At 33.6% G+C, this 17,810-nt stretch overlaps 1 protein-coding gene across 1 annotated transcript; it reads right to left on the bottom strand.

Annotated features, from left to right (window-relative positions):
• Nucleotides 1–638: 638 nt before the first annotated feature.
• LOC139490248 (integrase/recombinase xerD homolog) lies at nt 639–1,645 on the bottom strand. Its single transcript, XM_071277100.1, has 2 exons — nt 1,530–1,645; nt 639–1,224 (listed from the first exon to the last, which is right to left on the bottom strand). The coding sequence occupies exons 1-2, from the start codon at nt 1,643–1,645 to the stop codon at nt 639–641; spliced, it is 702 nt and encodes a 233-aa protein (XP_071133201.1).
• Nucleotides 1,646–17,810: the final 16,165 nt, after the last annotated feature.

Below are 17,810 nucleotides of genomic sequence, written 5' to 3' on the forward strand. Positions count from 1 at the left end.
ACCCTTACCAATAACAATACCGTTAAATTCTCCCTCGCCCTGCTCGTCCGAATTTAAAGTATTTCTACTCTAAATTCAATTAGGCTTTAAACAAAACAAACACAGAAATAGAGTTAGTTGCTCGCAGTAACATTATTATCTTCTCTTGCGATACAAATTTTATTTCACTCTATAATACAAGTTTCTTCGATACAAACAACATAATATAAATGCATGTAATAAACATAGCAGCCATTAATGTGACTAACTTCGTACTATACGACCTAACTGCGAGCACCTTCGATACTAATACATTTAAATGCCAAACTTTATATAGTACCCCACCCGTAGAAACCGCCAAAACTTTTCTCGTGCCTTGTACACGTAACATCAGACTTTATAAATAGTACATACTCCTGCAGAACTAGTTCTAAAACTAGTTACACTAATTCCCATCTATATATAATAACTACAAATACCTAAAGGGAAAACTCCAATTTCAAACGAAATGAAATATATTTAAATTCTCCCTCGCCCTGCTCGTCCGAATTTAAAGTATGTCTACTCTAAATTCAATTAGGCTTTAAACAAAACAAACACAGAAATAGAGTTAGTTGCTCGCAGTAACATCGAATCAAAGGAAATGAAACAGTTCAGAATTATATGCCAAGATTCAAAGATACTACCAACTGACGATGTAAATTGTCCTTAATATAACCATCTTTCGACTGATCTGATGACCATCTACCGTGGGCCTTCAATAATCTATCAGAAACCCCGTTATTAGCTGCTGAGGTAGCACCTCCACTTCTCAGATTATGCAACCCGAATTTAGATTTATCCAAACCAATGTCTTCCAATGCCTTAAGTAATATCTCACGAGCTCTAGTGTACGATAAGGATGTATTGTTTTTGCTTAGCTTGTATACACCTTGTGATTTCAAAAATGACAAAGACCGAAAAATAAAATAATCAGAATCAGATTCTAAACCAGCTAATTTCAAATAAATTTTTAACCACTTAACAGGACACGTTTCATTCCCGGTCCTAGCAATTATAACCGTGTTTCCTCTTCTATAAATGTCTGTTTTACTCTTATCAATAGTAATCTCAACATGAGTATCATAAAAAACAATGTTGTTTCTTTTTATCTTAGCTAACTCGCTGTAGCGTAAGAAACCGGAATATCCAAGAAGACATAGTAAACACACTCTTAAATTAGACAAATCGTGTTCGGAGCCGTATCTAGAAACAATTAACTTTAAAATGTCAGTAGTAATAGGCTCTTTTTTGTTGATGGGTTTACTCAAAATTCTACGACCGCCTTCAAAAATATTAGATAACAACTTATCAGAACAAGGATTGTATTTAAAGTTAATGTCATGATACCATTTAATTGAATAAAAGTGTTAGATTCTAAAACGGACACGCCAACACCTTGCTGTATCAGTGAACCGATATATAAACATACTGTAGTTGAATTAGCCGGAGAAAATTCAAGTTGACAATCGGAACACCAAATACGAAATTTTCCAAATTAAAATTTATACTTTTTAACAGTAGATTTTGAGCTAGACGCTTCCACAATTGATGGCAATGCACTGACAATTTTGGCAAATCTAGAATCATTGGCTAATTCTTCGAACTGTTTCCATTGAGTCTCCATTCGTAGTATCTTCATCTAACGTCAGTTCTTTACTGTGACTTTTCTTGTTCCTTTGGGGCCGTGCTGACTGTTGCTGACGGACTTGCCTTGAATGGACAGTATCTGGCGAAATGTCCTTGTTGATTGCAATAGAAGCATTTCCCGGATCTGTTCTGCGACTGACCTGCATTTTCTCCGAATCCACTGTTTTGACTAATCCCACGAAAAAAATTCTTTGCGTTGAATTTATTTCCACTTTCTGTAGGTTTATTGCTGGGCCGATCATACGGTTTTGAACTTTTCCTTTTTCTAGAAGCACTGGCAATAGCGGAACGCAAATTGGCTGCATCATCCTTATCGTCAGCCAAAGGACTATCAAGATATTCATTAACGGTGTCCCATCCATGTTTGTCGGCGATTTTCACAATTTTGTTCCTCTTCCGCAAGGTTTCTTTCTCTTCTGCTAACACCTCCAACGCCTGAACGTACGATTTGGACCTTATCAGTTTCTCTATTCTTGAAATCGTGTCGGACCTTTCTGTATTAAATAAGTACTGAATGCGATGTCCCTCTCTCTTGAAAACGAAATCTGGAGTCGAAACACCGGTTGACTTCACTGGTTGTATAAATTGGTTTTCGAAATGTTTGATTAAATTAACCTTCTGCTGTTCTAGAGCGTTCGTTAAAACTGTTGAAAACAACGATACGGCACCATCAGTAGACAACTCGGTATTTGATGTACTCTCTTTACTTTTGGACGGTCTCAAATCATCATGGTCGGAACCAGTATCGGACATCATAAACGTAAATTAATGTGACTAACTTCGTACTATACGACCTAACTGCGAGCACCTTCGATACTAATACATTTAAATGCCAAACTTTATATAGTACCCCACCCGTAGAAACCGCCAAAACTTTTCTCGTGCCTTGTACACGTAACATCAGACTTTATAAATAGTACATACTCCTGCAGAACTAGTTCTAAAACTAGTTACACTAATCCCATCTATATATAATAACTACAAATACCTAAAGGGAAAACCCCAATTTCAAACGAAATGAAATATATTGATGTTTGGTGTATGCTTCTTTGCACATAAGAAACCCTATTGCTCACCAGTGACCTTGTAAGTTTTGTATTCTTCTAATCAGTATCGTCGGGTTTGTTTATTTACACCAGAAATCAATGAAGCAATGAAAGCGTGGGAAACGAAATTACATCTTCGGTAAATTCCGTGATATTAATATTTTCTAATCAATATGTCCAAGCAATGAAAAATTCATGGTTATTATTTTTATACATAGAGCATACGTTTTGTGTATTTACAAAAAGCTGAGCTTACGAAGAAATCTAACACAAAATGACAGTATCTCAATCATTCAACCGTTTTAATACGCAGTTTAAATTGTAAAATATACACATTACTGTTATATTTTTTAGAGAAAATCAATAATACACAAATGTACAGCTTCTTACCAAAATAGCAACATTATTTCAAGATTAAATCATCACATTATCACATGATTATATAATATGCACCAAATTGACAGTGTTTCGTGGGTTATCATCATAACTAATCACAATAGCAAATGAACACTTTATCATAATATGTGACTATAACATAGTATCATGATTTCAATCCGACCCCACGTACGGACGCGTTGAACACATAATGCATGCCACTCATTTATAGCCAATCAGACGTTAATATGACCTTCATTTCCACCAGAATCATTCCGGAAGCAGCCACGAAGCAGCCATTAAATAGTATTTATAACCAATGAAATAACGTTAACAGTTTTACCCGAACCTGACGTTTAGCCTCTGACTAATCAGACCGTATCACGGTTATCACGGTTATCATCATAACTAATCACAATAGCAAATGAACACTTTATCATAATATGTACCTATAACATAGTATCATGATTTCAATCCGACCCCACTTACGGACGCGTTGAACACATAATGCATGCCACTCATTTATAGCCAATCAGACGTTAATATGACCTTCATTTCCACCAGAATCATTCCGGAAGCAGCCACGAAGCAGCCATTAAATAGTATTTATAACCAATGAAATAACGTTAACAGTTTTACCCGAACCTGACGTGGTAATTAACAAGTAATAGCTTTTCTAAAAAGCTTGCCGTATTTTAGCTGATTGGTTTGTGAGTAGTTTATTTTTATTTAAATACAAGCAATATGAAAACATAGCGCTTTTTTCTACTAACATGTTGTTTGTGTTGTATTATTGGTGGACCCGTGTTATAATGGAAGGAGACTTAATAAAATTGAGAATGGAAATGGGGAATGATATTATAATAAAATGTCAGTATTCTGTGTCTATAATCAACTTGATAAAAATAGTATATAACGTGAACATACTTTTGAGGATTACAACTTGACAAAATGGACAACAACAGAAGGCAGTGGCGGATCCAGAGGGGGACGTAGAGGGCGTACGCCCTATCCCCCCCTTTTTTTTTAAAATGATTAATCATACTAGACTATGTGAACATGTGAACTTCGCCATTTCCTGTGTACTCTATTATTTAATTTTTATGTGACAATTCTTTACTTAAGAAGATATTTTTCGCCATAATTTACTGATTGTCAAAGTCTTTTGATTCGCTATGGTGGAGTTGACCAGTGCTTTCGAAAAACATCGCTCAGTCATTTTGAAATTCAAATTACAGTAACACATTGCTTACGCTGAGGATGACAATCATGACACCTTCAAAGCGACATAGGTTTGAGCAAGAACATATTGACTTCTATTTCACTATTCCACCAAACAAGAAGTAATACTCTGTAGACTATAACACTCTCATGAAGGTTAAGTGGTTTGTGTGATTTGGCGGTTAAATCATTCGGCACGACATGGTCTACTCGATAGGTCACGTTAATTTTTCTTGCTGTGTTAGTCAATATGTACGTTCGAATTTAGTCTTGGATTATGAAGGTGAACCAGATATTTCATTGAGAACTGTTTTAACTGCTTTAAATCAACAAAGTAAAGGTATTAAGTCGGCAATTATTGGTGGTAGAGAGAAATTTGGTGGACTTGGATGAGTTAAAATTACAGTGTGCTAATCAGTTGATGGAGTACCACTGCCAGGTGAAGAGAAAAGAAAAAGGGAACATACTACTCTTGTGGGTCCTACACACACTTCAGGTCCAGCAGTCCGTATGTCAACAGTAGTAAATTACCCACCAAACCTGGCCTCAGTGAAATTTTGAAAGATGAGTATTTAAATTATTTATAAATTTTAGCTATAATAGATAATTGTAGTGGTTATAATTTGACCAATGATTTTATTGAATATCAAGTAGGTCAACCTGATATTATTGTTAAGGATAGACTTAGCAGAAACATTCAATTTTAGATGGATATTGATACGCCTATATTTATTATAGATACTATTAGAGATGGTTGTTTATTACCTTTCTATTCAAATACAATATCGATTATTGTTTGTCAAATAATTTATTATTTTTAAGATACCTCTTTTGTTAAATCAGCGATTACTAATTTATTAGCTATGATTTAATTGTAGGGATGTCAAATATTCACTTTGTGTGAATCCGTTAACTGTTTCTGTTCAGTTAAACGACACGTTTAAACTCACATTTGAGACAGAATATGACAGGTATTTGCGAAAGACAAGTGTAAACTTTGAAGATATGCGTATTGCAAAACATTACATTTATACCAATTCATATATACGTTTAAGTATGTTACACATTAGTCTATATGTTTCCACCTCATACTAAATATCTATGACTTGTATGGGACTTTAACGGTGTTTCTGCTTGCTATAGTTTTACTAGAATATCTCTTTAAAATGGAGAGGAGAAAAAAAGCAGATTATTATGTACTTAGATAATGCATTCGGTTCACATGACGACGAGGAATTGTGTAATACAACAAGTAGCGGTTTTATACCCAAGGCTGAGACGTTTGTGGACTACTATTAAAACCTTATATTTTCAGGGGCTAAGATAAAGGAGTTTTTACTATTACTGACAATTGTATAAACAAGATAATGAATATCATTTCATACATTGATTTGTGTTTAGCTAAAACGGAAAGTATTTGTTAGGGAGATATAGCTTCTTTGGTAGCCATGACAGCTTAATATATCTATTTCTCAAGTTATAGGCAATATTGTATATTTATTGACAAAACATTTGTCTAATGATATAAATAGTGGTCATTCATGCAGGAACAGTAATATACATTTATCTGTAGACGGTATTGGTCTTATTAATGAAAACATTTAAGGTTTTAAATGCACATGAAGCCAATATTAAACTTTTAAATCTGAAGTTCTTGGCAGACTATAGCGTACAGTGAAAACCCATGTAATATTGTTCACGATATGTGGTTTATAGAATGTGAGGTTTCTACAAGTTCCAAATGGAAGGAGTTCACAGTAGTGAAAAATGTATTTTTGTCGTTGATAAACTTTTTAGCTTGCAACAAAATAAGATTACTAGTAACCACAACTAAAATGTTGTTAGTAAAAGGAGCACGACATCAGTATTGCAAAAATTTGATTTTAGACATTTTAGCTCATATATATTGCACAATGTTTATATTGACATGGTAGTGAGCCTACTTACTGAGGATAAGAGAGCAGATTATTTTAGTTGGATTGTTGATTAACATGATTGGCTACAGGCTAATTCTGAATTTGTATTTCAGATAGTTGAATCCTTTAAGGGACTTCATGAGGTTGATTAGTTTGCCTCTGATGGCACTTCTTAAATCTTTAAAATTTTATGGATCTTTCTACTTACAGACATGCTTGTATAGCTGGTAGAGTAAAAAGACCATATTTGGCAATGTTGATTTAACATTTGCATATTTAATAGCATTAATGATGGATTTTTCATCCAGTCATAGATCACTTTGATGTGAGCATGTATAATATCACTTTGATGTGAGCATGTATGATATCACTTTGATGTGAGCACGTATTATAGATCACTTTGATGTGAGCATGTATATAATAGATCTCTCTTGATCTTTCTTGATCTCTTGGTATAGATTACTATATACTGTGCCCCTCTACTTGCTGACTTGTTTCTTTATTATTATGAGGCTGACTTCATGCAGGAACTTCTTAGGAAGAAAGATAAGAAGTTAGCAATATCCTTTAACTCTACTTTCCGCTATATAGATGACGTTCTTTCACTAAACAATTCAAAATTTGGTGACTATGTGGATCGCATCTATCCCATCGAATTGGAGATAAAGGATACTACAGATACAGTTAAGTCGGCTTCATATCTTGACTTACATCTAGAAATTGACAATGAGGGTCGGTTGAAGACAAAACTTTACGACAAAAGAGATGATTTCAGCTTTCCAATTGTGAACTTTCCATTTCTAAGTAGCAACATTCCAGCAGCACCTGCATACGGGGTATATATCTCCCAATTGATACGATATTCCCGTGCTTGCATTTCCTATCATGATTTTCTTGATAGAGGGTTACTGCTCACAAGGAAGCTATTAAACCAAGAGTTCCAAATGGTGAAGTTGAAATCATCCCTTCGTAAATTTTACGGACGCCATCACGAGCTGGTTGACCGTTATGGAATAACCGTTTCACAAATGATATCGGATATGTTCCTTACGTCGTAACTACAATCCCCTTCCCTTTCATGAATTTGACCTACAGAATTAGACTATTTACCGGATTTGTAATCACATAAGCAACACGACGGGTGCCGCATGTGGAGCAGGATCTGCTTACCCTTCCGGAGCACCTGAGATCACCCCTAGTTTTTGGTGGGGTTCGTGTTGTTTATTCTTTAGTTTTCTATGTTGTGTCATGTGTACTATTGTTTTTCTGTTTGTCTTTTTCATTTTTAGCCATGGCGTTGTCAGTTTGTTTTAGATTTACGAGTTTGACTGTCCCTTTGGTGTCTTTCGTCCCTCTTTTACTAGCTTTACTAGATTTGAATGTCAGTGTTTGATTTGAGATTTCATATGAATTTTGTGGATAATAAGATACATAGTACTTAGCTGATAGTTATAATTTTAGATTGCTTTTATTAGTTATGTTTCATTTTTTAATTACAAATATATTTTTGCAGGCACTCACCGGAAGAATTGCAGAATTAACCTGCTTCACTAGTTAGCAAAGTGAATTTTCTCTCAGAACTAATGTAGGAATCTTAGCAGTTTCTACTATAAAGGATATTATATGAGTATTTTACGCTGGAATAATTGGGCTGCATCAAACAGAATTGAAAATGGTTATACTGTACCAGCAAAAGTTTTTACGTTGGTTTATACCCGTACGAAATTATAAGGCGTATTACGCCTGGAAATAAGGCGTAAACCAGGCGTAAGTGATAGTTACGTGTCTAGATCCAAGCGTAAGGGAGCAGGAAACGTAAATCTGTAGTCCTTACGGGCGTAGAAAAAAGCAGTACACCTGGCGTAAATTGAAATAAGCAAGGCGTAAGTTTTCTTACAGGCGTAAATTGAAATAAGCAAGGCGTAAATTTTCTTACGGGCGTAAATAAAAATACCCATAATGCTTTGTTTAGAGGATCATGGGATTTTTTTTCAAAATTTGGCTCTTTGGTTTAAGTTTGCAAGAGTTGGACACATGGCAGCTTCATATATTCAGGGATAATTTGCTTGTTATGTGCTTTTTGGAAGAATCTGAAATTGGAAATACTGAATCAAATAAATAAATGAAAATTGTGAAATAAAAGGAAAGAAGTAATACAGGGTTTAATAATAATAATGTGAGTATAACTTAGTTATTAAGTATTATGTTCTATCAGAATTTTTGAAATCCCAAAACCTTTATCCTTGGATAATAACATTAAAATCTTTTACTTTAAGGTAAATTGCAGTATTATCATTTATATTTTAGATCAAATGACAATAATTTTTAAAAACAACGTAGTTAAAATGCTAATTTTATTTCAAGCAAAAAATATTGTCATAATTCTTATTTAAACTTGAGCTTATTTGAGCCATTGTCTGCATAAAATATATCTATTTCTATATTAGCTTCTTCAATGGTTAATATTTCAAGTTTTTTGTCAAACAATAAGAAATAAAAGCAACAGCATAGAAGTATGTATCAAATACACAAAAGTACACAGTAAGGTTAATACACTGAACTAAAATAAGTGTAGTATTATGTAAAGATATGACGCCTGGTTTATTTATTGACCAGGCGTACTCATTTGCATATTACGCCTATTTTTTTGTGAACCAGGCGTACTTATTTAAATATTACGCCTAAATTTACGCCTGGTTTACGCCTTAGTTACGCCTAGTTTACGCCTGGTTGACGCCTGGACATGCATTTTGTAGACACTGCAATGCCGCCAGGATAAAGTATGATTTTTACGCCTGGTTTCCGTGTCATATACGGGCGTCACAGTTCGTACAGGTATTTAGCTGTATTGGCACATTAGAGAAATACTGTTAGTCCAGTTGAACAACCGTTTTACTCTTTACAGTGAATACATTATCTTATTGGATCATCATGTGTACCGACGAATTCGTCTTTAGTAATTAACCTACTAGAAGATGTGAAGCGTAGCTTGCCTACTCCTACGAATATAAAGGAGCCTGTTTCGGTAGAATTACTGCATATAATGTGGGTTGTTGTTTCTTTTGGTGACTTGTATAATCAGCGTATTTGATATTTGTACGTGTTTCAGTGCTTTTGCGAGTTGAGTTGCAATCTATTCGATGAAGTGATTATTTTAAGTTATTTTAGATCATTATATGTCTATTGTCATTTAACGTCTCAAAATAGGCGTATATATACAGATTGAGAGAAGGCGATTCAGTGTCATTCGTATAAGTGTCAGTGAAACATTTGATTTATTTTTGCATTGGGCTGATTTTTCTAGCTATTTTGATGAGGTTACTTATTTATTTATTTTATTCTATTTTTTGTTTGGATTTTTTCCAAATGATTAGATGTTGATGTTTTACGTAAAAGAATACGCCAGTGTCATACTATAGGATGCGCGAGCTCTTTATTGAAGTGTTCTGTCGTATGTTCTTGATATTAAGTGTTATGGGTTTCACAGTTTTAGGTCTGAAAGTGCTAGTGCTTGTGCATATTTAGATTTAAAGTTTTTAGAGACACGGTAGATGGGGTTCAGAAACGGTAAACGATATTATCGTGAAGGATTCTTTGGATAATTTCTAGCATTATTTTCAGATCTTTATTACATGTTATCAGAGACATATAATTGTATTATATGTTAATTGTATTATATGTCTCTGATGTTATTAACCAACTTACTACAATATGTATAGAAATGCCCATGCTTTATAAAAGGAAAATTTCGACATCTGGTCATTATGAACAGAGAAATTGCTACAGCCAGTCATTACGAGATCTCAGTCATGCATTACGAAATCTCAGGCATGCATTACGAAATCACACCCGTGCATTACGAAATCACAGTCATGCATTATGAACAGATGAAACGGGACATCGATTAAATCAAAATGTCGTTTATTTCTTTAAATAAGTGTGACATTTTTTTAATTCTTTTTTAAACTTAATATCATAAAAACAAGTTTAAAGGTGGCACGGTAGTATTTGCTTTCCAGAATTTAGGTTGCTCTTTTGTGTACCCTACTTAGGTAAATGTATCTAAACAGTGTGATTGGAAAAAAAATACAGTATCAACTGAACATACTTTCCCAAACTGAGTGATGAATCAGGTGTAGAAAAATATGAAATAATTTTATATACAGATGAAAATGAGAATTTTTTAAAATTTTGCATTCACTGCACCATAAAAGACCTAAACGTACTAGTGGCCTTAGGATTTTAAAAATAGCAAAAAAAGTAAACGGTCATGGTACATATCCAAATTCATTTCTGAATGGTAAAATGAAAGTACTTCAGTTAACTGTGAATGTAGAATTTTTTGCAGTGTAAGAAAGTGGTGAAAATTCTAAAAAGGCTATCATTGTCCCTTATGGCCAGGAAATACTACCTGCCACCTTAAGGGGGATATATATTTTTACACTAAATCAATAAAGGAACTTTTTTTACCTATGCAATTTGTAAGTTTATCAATACAAAGTTGATTAAGGGCAACTATGATAAAAACAAGCCTTAAATTCCACCCCTGAGAGTAAAAATTGCTGATTCAGCAAATTTTGCCTGATCTGTAGGTAATAATGTAAAAATTTACCTAGAAAGTAGAAATTCATTATTTTTATGTAACTTGCACTACATTTTTAATTATAAATGCTCGCTTTGACTTTTCGCAGTGTCTGACACATGTGCAATCACTGGAATTTGAGACGCGACATTCTTCGGTTGCATGTACATCCTATTATTTTCACCGAAATAAACAAATTGCATAATTTCTTATTTTTTTCAACACAAGTACAGCTATACTAGTTTTCTTGAGGTTTAATTTGTAGTTCTGATGTAACATGACACCAGTTGGAGCTTTAGGGGAACTAGTAAGAGGTTAAGGGGTCACACAATATCACACACCTATATCCCCCTCCAAAAAAAAAAATTGACCCCCAAAAAATTACCCTCATTTCAAGTAAAAGAGCCCTAAATTTTCATAAAAAAAGCAAAAAAAACACCCGAAAACACCAACATTTTCTTACTCCCAAAAAATTTTTTTTTTTACTCTGGAAAATAAAACGTTATTAAAAACACCCAAAAAACAACAAAAAAATTCCAAAAAAAAAAATAAATAAAAAAACCGGGATAACTGGCAGAGAAAGAATTCTGTGGGATTTAAGAGAAAAAAAATCAATTTTTACTTTAAAAAATGAAACAACCTACAGCTCCTGATTTATATCCAGAATTACCTATAGAAGATGGACAAAATTATAGACTACAAAAAATAACAGAAATAGAAAAAACATTAATAAATGAGAGAGATAAACGTAAATCACTATACAAAAAATATAAACGCGGAGTTAATGTTACTGATGGTGTTGATACAAGTTTAATTTCGACATCTGTTGTTTTAGCTGGTATAGGAATAGCTTTTCCTATCTTACTTCCCATACAAATTGCAGCTGTTGTATGTGGAAGTTTAGGAGGTCTAGTTAAATTAATTAGAAGAAAGTTGACAACAAAATCAAAAAAACATTATGAAATTAAAACAATGGCAGAATGCAAGTTAAACAGCATAAAAGATTTAATATCAAAATCTTTAACTGACGGACAGATAAGTGCAGAAGAATTTAAATCAGTTTTGGATGAATTAGAAAAATACAACAAAATGAAAGAAAATATACGAACAAAACAAACACAAACAGTAATGAATGATAATGAAAGAAAAAAATTAATTGAAGATACAGAAGCTAGGGTAAATAGTGAATTAAAAAAAAAATGGAAAATATCTAATTTTTTTTAACAAAATTACAATTATAGTTAATCATGTTAATGACCCTCCTCAGACCGTGTATATTTACGCCAAACATTTTTCATTTTAAGCTGAACAAATAGATTTTGAAAATACCCTACAAATTTTGAAATTAATTGGTTTAAAAAAATGTAACAAACATCTGTTGAAGTCACTTCTGAAAAATCATTTTCGTTATGAGAATTGAAATTTGTAATTTTCATGACATTACATTATTTGATTTCACGAGGATAATATTTAAAAGTAATGATAAGTTTGTCTTAAAAAGATTTCATCTTATCAAATTGAATAAATTAAAACATTTGAATTTGATTGTTTTAGAAAAGAAACAAATTTCAATCTCCTTCTTAAGGACAAAATATTGAAATTGCTCATCTTAAGCATTTTTCAATTTGCCATAAAATATTGAAAAATGAAAAATGCTAAAACGTGGAGCATTTTTCAATTTGCCTTAAAAAATTGAAAAATGAAAAATGCTCCAACGTGGAGCATTTTTCAATTTGCCTTCAAAAATCAAAAAATGAAAAATGCTCCAACGTGGTGGAGCATTTTTCAATTTGCCTTTAAAAATTGAAAAATGAAAAATGCACCAATGTGGCGCATTTTTCAATTTGCTTTGAAATATTGAAAAATGAAAAATGTTGAATTTTCATCTTTATTTTTTTTTCTCTCAAAAACGAAAATGTTTTTTTTTTTTGTGTTGAGGATTTTTCAATTTGTTTAATCAAAGTTTTGTTTTTATGCTTTAAATATAATACACATATGTGTATGTGTGAACCCGTGTATACACATTTATTACCTTACCCCGAAAAGATAGAACAACAACGCACCAGCAAAATTTTGTGATGTGGCGCAGGATTATCATGCAAAAAATTATTGTTATTTCCCTTGTTTAAAACCCTAAACTTTATACTTCCCTATTTTGTTATTCACATTCAGGTTAACTACATATTCTCTTTATATCTGTTAAATCAAATGGATATTGGTTTGTTTAATTCATTGATAGAGATATTTATTTTTACTCCAAAGTTTAGTATTAGCACCGTTGCAAAACATTTGTAAACTTCTTTAAAAAGTTATTATACATTTAAGATAACATCTGAGCAATACGAACACGCATAGAACAAGGCATATATAACCTTGCTCGTAACAACACGGTTCGGTTATTGCCATTAAAGGATTAAGCATAGCGGAAAGCAATTACAATATGCCCTATAAAACCCTCAACGACAGAATAGCCTCACCAAAGCTGAGAGCTATTCATCAATAAATAGTAAATGAAAAATATTGTAACATAAGATTTCGTACTTTCATGCAATGGCTACGGATTTGGTGATACCCTCGTTGACAACCTAGAAAATATGTAAAGATAAAAACAACACCTAGGAAAGCTGTTCTGTTCCCAGTCTCTCTGTATAAGGTTGATTAATATGCCATTTTCCTTCTAAATACAGCTCATTTTGGAAGTCATTGAATGCTCCCTTTCTTAACTAGATAAAATGAATTAAATAATTTGTTTACTGTTTTTTTTTTTGGGGGGGGGGGGGTTAGTATTACTTAGCTATTTTAATACCAATAGTGCTTTAACATTTGGAATCCATCGTCTCTGTTTACAACTAGAACAAGCTGTGGTTTACATCTCCGAATCTCAATCAGAATTACTAATGCTAAATGTTGGTCCCGCGAGGTTGATGTTGAATTTTACAGCGATTTTTCTGTTTTTAACTGAAATACATTATTTTGGGAAAACTAATCAGAAATGAAGCAGACATTTGAGTCAGTGCTCGGTGGAATTAGTTACGACTGTCTTTAGGAGACAAGTTTTGAAAATGTAGGTGTATAATTGTTGCTGTGGTCTTTTATTTTTATAGTATGGTTTTTTTGGTACATTTTGTGTCAATGTATAGTCAAAATATGTTTAATATTGTCAAGACTGATATTGCTGATTACTTAAAGTTTGTTCATTTTGAGACAGATTTTCTTTTATTTGGAATGAATGTGCGGTGGCATTTTAGCTAAAAATTAACTTCAAATGTTAAGCTAGTTTACATTTCTCTAGATATAAGAAGATGTGGTATGAGTGCCAATGAGACAGTTTGCCTTCTAAGTCACAATTTTTAAAATAAAAACCATTATAGGTCAAAGTACGGTCTTCAACACAGAGTCATGGTTCACATAAAACAATAAGTTATAAATTGTTCCCAAAATGACTAGTGTAAAACGATTCAAGCGGGAAAAACAACGGTATAATCTATATACAGAACGAGAAACACTTATGAATCACATCAACTAACGACAACAAGGAACATTATAGAAGATAAAAAAAAAAACCTGTTAAACAGACTTAGCAAGAAGGGGTATAGTACGATTCTGTTGTTGTTGTCAGGTTATTAAAGTTTGCATATTTTGGTTTTAATATTGTTTCACTTATAGGGTCTTTACATCGGGATTAAACATATTTTTTAAAAACCAGTTGTTGGCATGACACGGGTTATGTTCTTCTCTTAAATATTTTATAATTTGTATAATACTGAACCCCTAACGGATCGAGTTGCCTGATATGCCTATAATGAAGACGTAATCTTAAAATCAGTTTAATTAAGGTCTGGAGCTGACATGTCAGTAACTTCTAGTAGTCTGTTGTTATTTATGTGTTATTATCATTTTGTTTATTTTCTTTTGTTACCTCTTTTGACATCGGACTCGGACTTCTTTTGAACAGAATTTTACTGAGTGTATGGTTATGCGTTTACTTTTCTACATTGGTCAGAGGCATCAGGGGAGGGTTGAAATCTCATAAACATGTTTAACCCCACTTATTTTGCGCCTGTTCCAAGTCAGGAGCCTCTGGCCTCTGTTAGTCTTGTATTATTTTTAAATTAGGTTTTTAGTTTTTAATTTGTTTAGTGTGGCGTCCATTATCACTGAACTAGTACATGTATATATATACATGTATTTGTTTAGGGGCAAGCTGAAGGACGCCTCTGGGTGCGGCAGTTTCTCGCTACATTAAAGCCCTATTGGTGACCTTCTGCTGTTGTCTGTTCTATATATATGGTCGGGTTATTGTCTCTTTGACACATTCCCCATTTCCATTCTCAATTGGATTGTCTATTTAAAAAAATAGAAGATACAAAATTATTATGTCTGAAGCTGTCAGGGAGAATCATAAAACCCTTGACATAAAATAATCCATATTTTGAGTCAGATATGGGAGATCTTCCTATGATGCCCGCCCGTCCTCCCCCTAAAAAAAGAAAACAACACTAAAATTTTATTCTGACATTACAGATGGGATTTCATTTCATTCACGTGAATGAGGTTAGAGTGACTAGTTGTGCGCCTTTTCCTAAATTCATCTTTTTTGTTTGTTCTCCAGATCCCACCTTTGGTGTCCCCTTGATTTCATTACCCACATTTTAATAATCCTATATCCGACCATCCCTTTTTGTAATCTCAATAGCACCCCCTCTCTATATCCCACTTCTGGGGCTACTTGCAAAATTCATTTTGATCAAGATGGATTGTATGCTCAGAATTATCAGCCTGATATTGTTCAGGATAAAAGTTTCGTGATCCCTGTAAAAAAACAAAACAGTTGTGACTTTCTGTTTACATAACGAATATAAAAGGGGAGCGGACGAGCTACAAAAAATATAATAGTATCAACAAAGAGGCAATTTCGATAAATGTTTAAATTATTTAAAATTTCTCAAATTACGAAAAGAGTGCACACGCTGAAATGTCTCGCCTTCTTTACTAATCATTGATATTATGTTGATCCAAAATCCTGGACTTAAAAACATGAAATCCCGAGGTCCTGAATGAAAAAAAAAATCCCGGGTCCCGAAAGGGTTAACCCCGAAATCACAAGCTTAAAAACACCCGATCCTGACGTCCTGAAAAAGGTGCTGCCCACCCTCTATGTTGATAATCCTAAATATAAAGCTCAGTGGCGGATCCAGCCATTTTAAAAAGGTGGGGTTACCAACCCAGAGTAAAGGGGGGTTCCAACTATATGCTCCCATTCAAATGCATTGATCGGCCAAAAAAAGGGGGGTTCCAACCCCCGGACCCCCCCCCCCCCCCCCCCCCTGGATCCGCCACTGAAGCTTTACTACAACTATCACATAAACTTAACATGGTCAAAGTAAATTAGGACAAGGTCATATAAACAAAACAAGAAATACATGTACACCTTACAATAAATCACTAAGTATAAATGACCCATGCTAATAGTTTCTAAGAAACAGACTTAACCGAGAAAACTAAACACATGAACCACGAAACTAAGGTCAAGGATCTGAACCATGGCAGGCAGAAGTGTACAACTTACAATTCCATACAGCAAGTAAAGTTAACCTATTTCTTATAGTTTAAGAAAATCAGAACAAAACTAAAAAACTGAATACTGTGCAATGAACAGTGAAAATGAGGTCAAGGTCAAATAATACCTGCCAGACTGACATACACATCATTAAATATTTCCATACACCAAACAAAGATTATATATTGCATATAGTGTTAGAAAAAAAGACCAAATATCAAAAACTTAACGTTGGTCAAGGTTTGATAAGCACAACCATGCTTGACACATCTATATCATTTCCTCTATTGTTCAATAAAATATCGTCATTTGATCTCGATGGATCAGCATCGCGTTTTGACTCAGGTTGGATTGCTTGATCTGACATGCATATATGTCTACTGGATCAGAATTCGTATCGGAGGCTCCTCTGATTCTACCTCTATCTCTACCATCACGCCAACTAGTTCTGGTATATTTTGGTGGTATGCCTGTGTTGTTTGCGAGAATTCTACGTATTTTAAATGACAATTAGAAGAATTCAAGGGAACAGTATTTATAAACAGTATGTATATGCAATATGATGTTGATGATAATGACGAGAGCGTGGTCAGATTACGTTAGTGGAAAGGACTTAGACTGGTCGATGTAAGAGCGGTCTATAATCGCAGAAAAAGTGTGTTAAGATCGTGTTGCAATCGAATAAATCGTGCATGTATTGTCGTTATGAAAACGTGATTAGCGTAATAAATCGTGATTATCGTATTGAAGACTCAGAATAGGCGTGATGAGAACGTGACCCGTAGCGGGATCGTAGTAGCATCGTGAAAACAATGAAAATCCAAACTTTCATCCTGCTCGTACCGGGACCTCACATTTTAGATCGCGGTGAGCGTGGTGCAATAGTGGTCTAGTGTGACTTGAGCATACAACATGCTCCTTGTTTCTCTACCTTTGCTACTGATCAAAATGAGCAACTAGTTCTTGTCTTGAATTGTTGATACCGTACGTTTCCTGCTTTCATCGTGTAAGAATACATTTTTTTAATAATTGTGAAATATATATCACGTATTGTTCAGTAATTTCAACTGTTGTTATTATTGTTATTGGTCGTAACGTAATCAATAAACATAATCAATACCGAAGAAACTGTGCTATCTTATTTTTTCTTAGTTTCCCAGGTAGCAAGTACAAAAAACATCACCAATTGATACATGTACTTTTATAAAAATTCATATATGTATAGCATGTATGGCACATGAAAATAAATAACGCTGCGCTCTCCATGTATTCATTTACTCAATTCGTGAATGGAATGCTCTGTAACTAAACTGACGAATACTAGTGATAAACTTTGTTTTATTCATAATTTCACCAAAAAAAAGATGTGGTATGATTGCGAGAGAAACAATTTTTTCCACCAGACATTAAATGATGATGAAGTGAACAAGTATAATTCATAG

Source organism: Mytilus edulis, chromosome 9 (assembly GCF_963676685.1).
Source record: "Mytilus edulis chromosome 9, xbMytEdul2.2, whole genome shotgun sequence".
Lineage (NCBI taxonomy): Eukaryota > Metazoa > Mollusca > Bivalvia > Mytilida > Mytilidae > Mytilus > Mytilus edulis.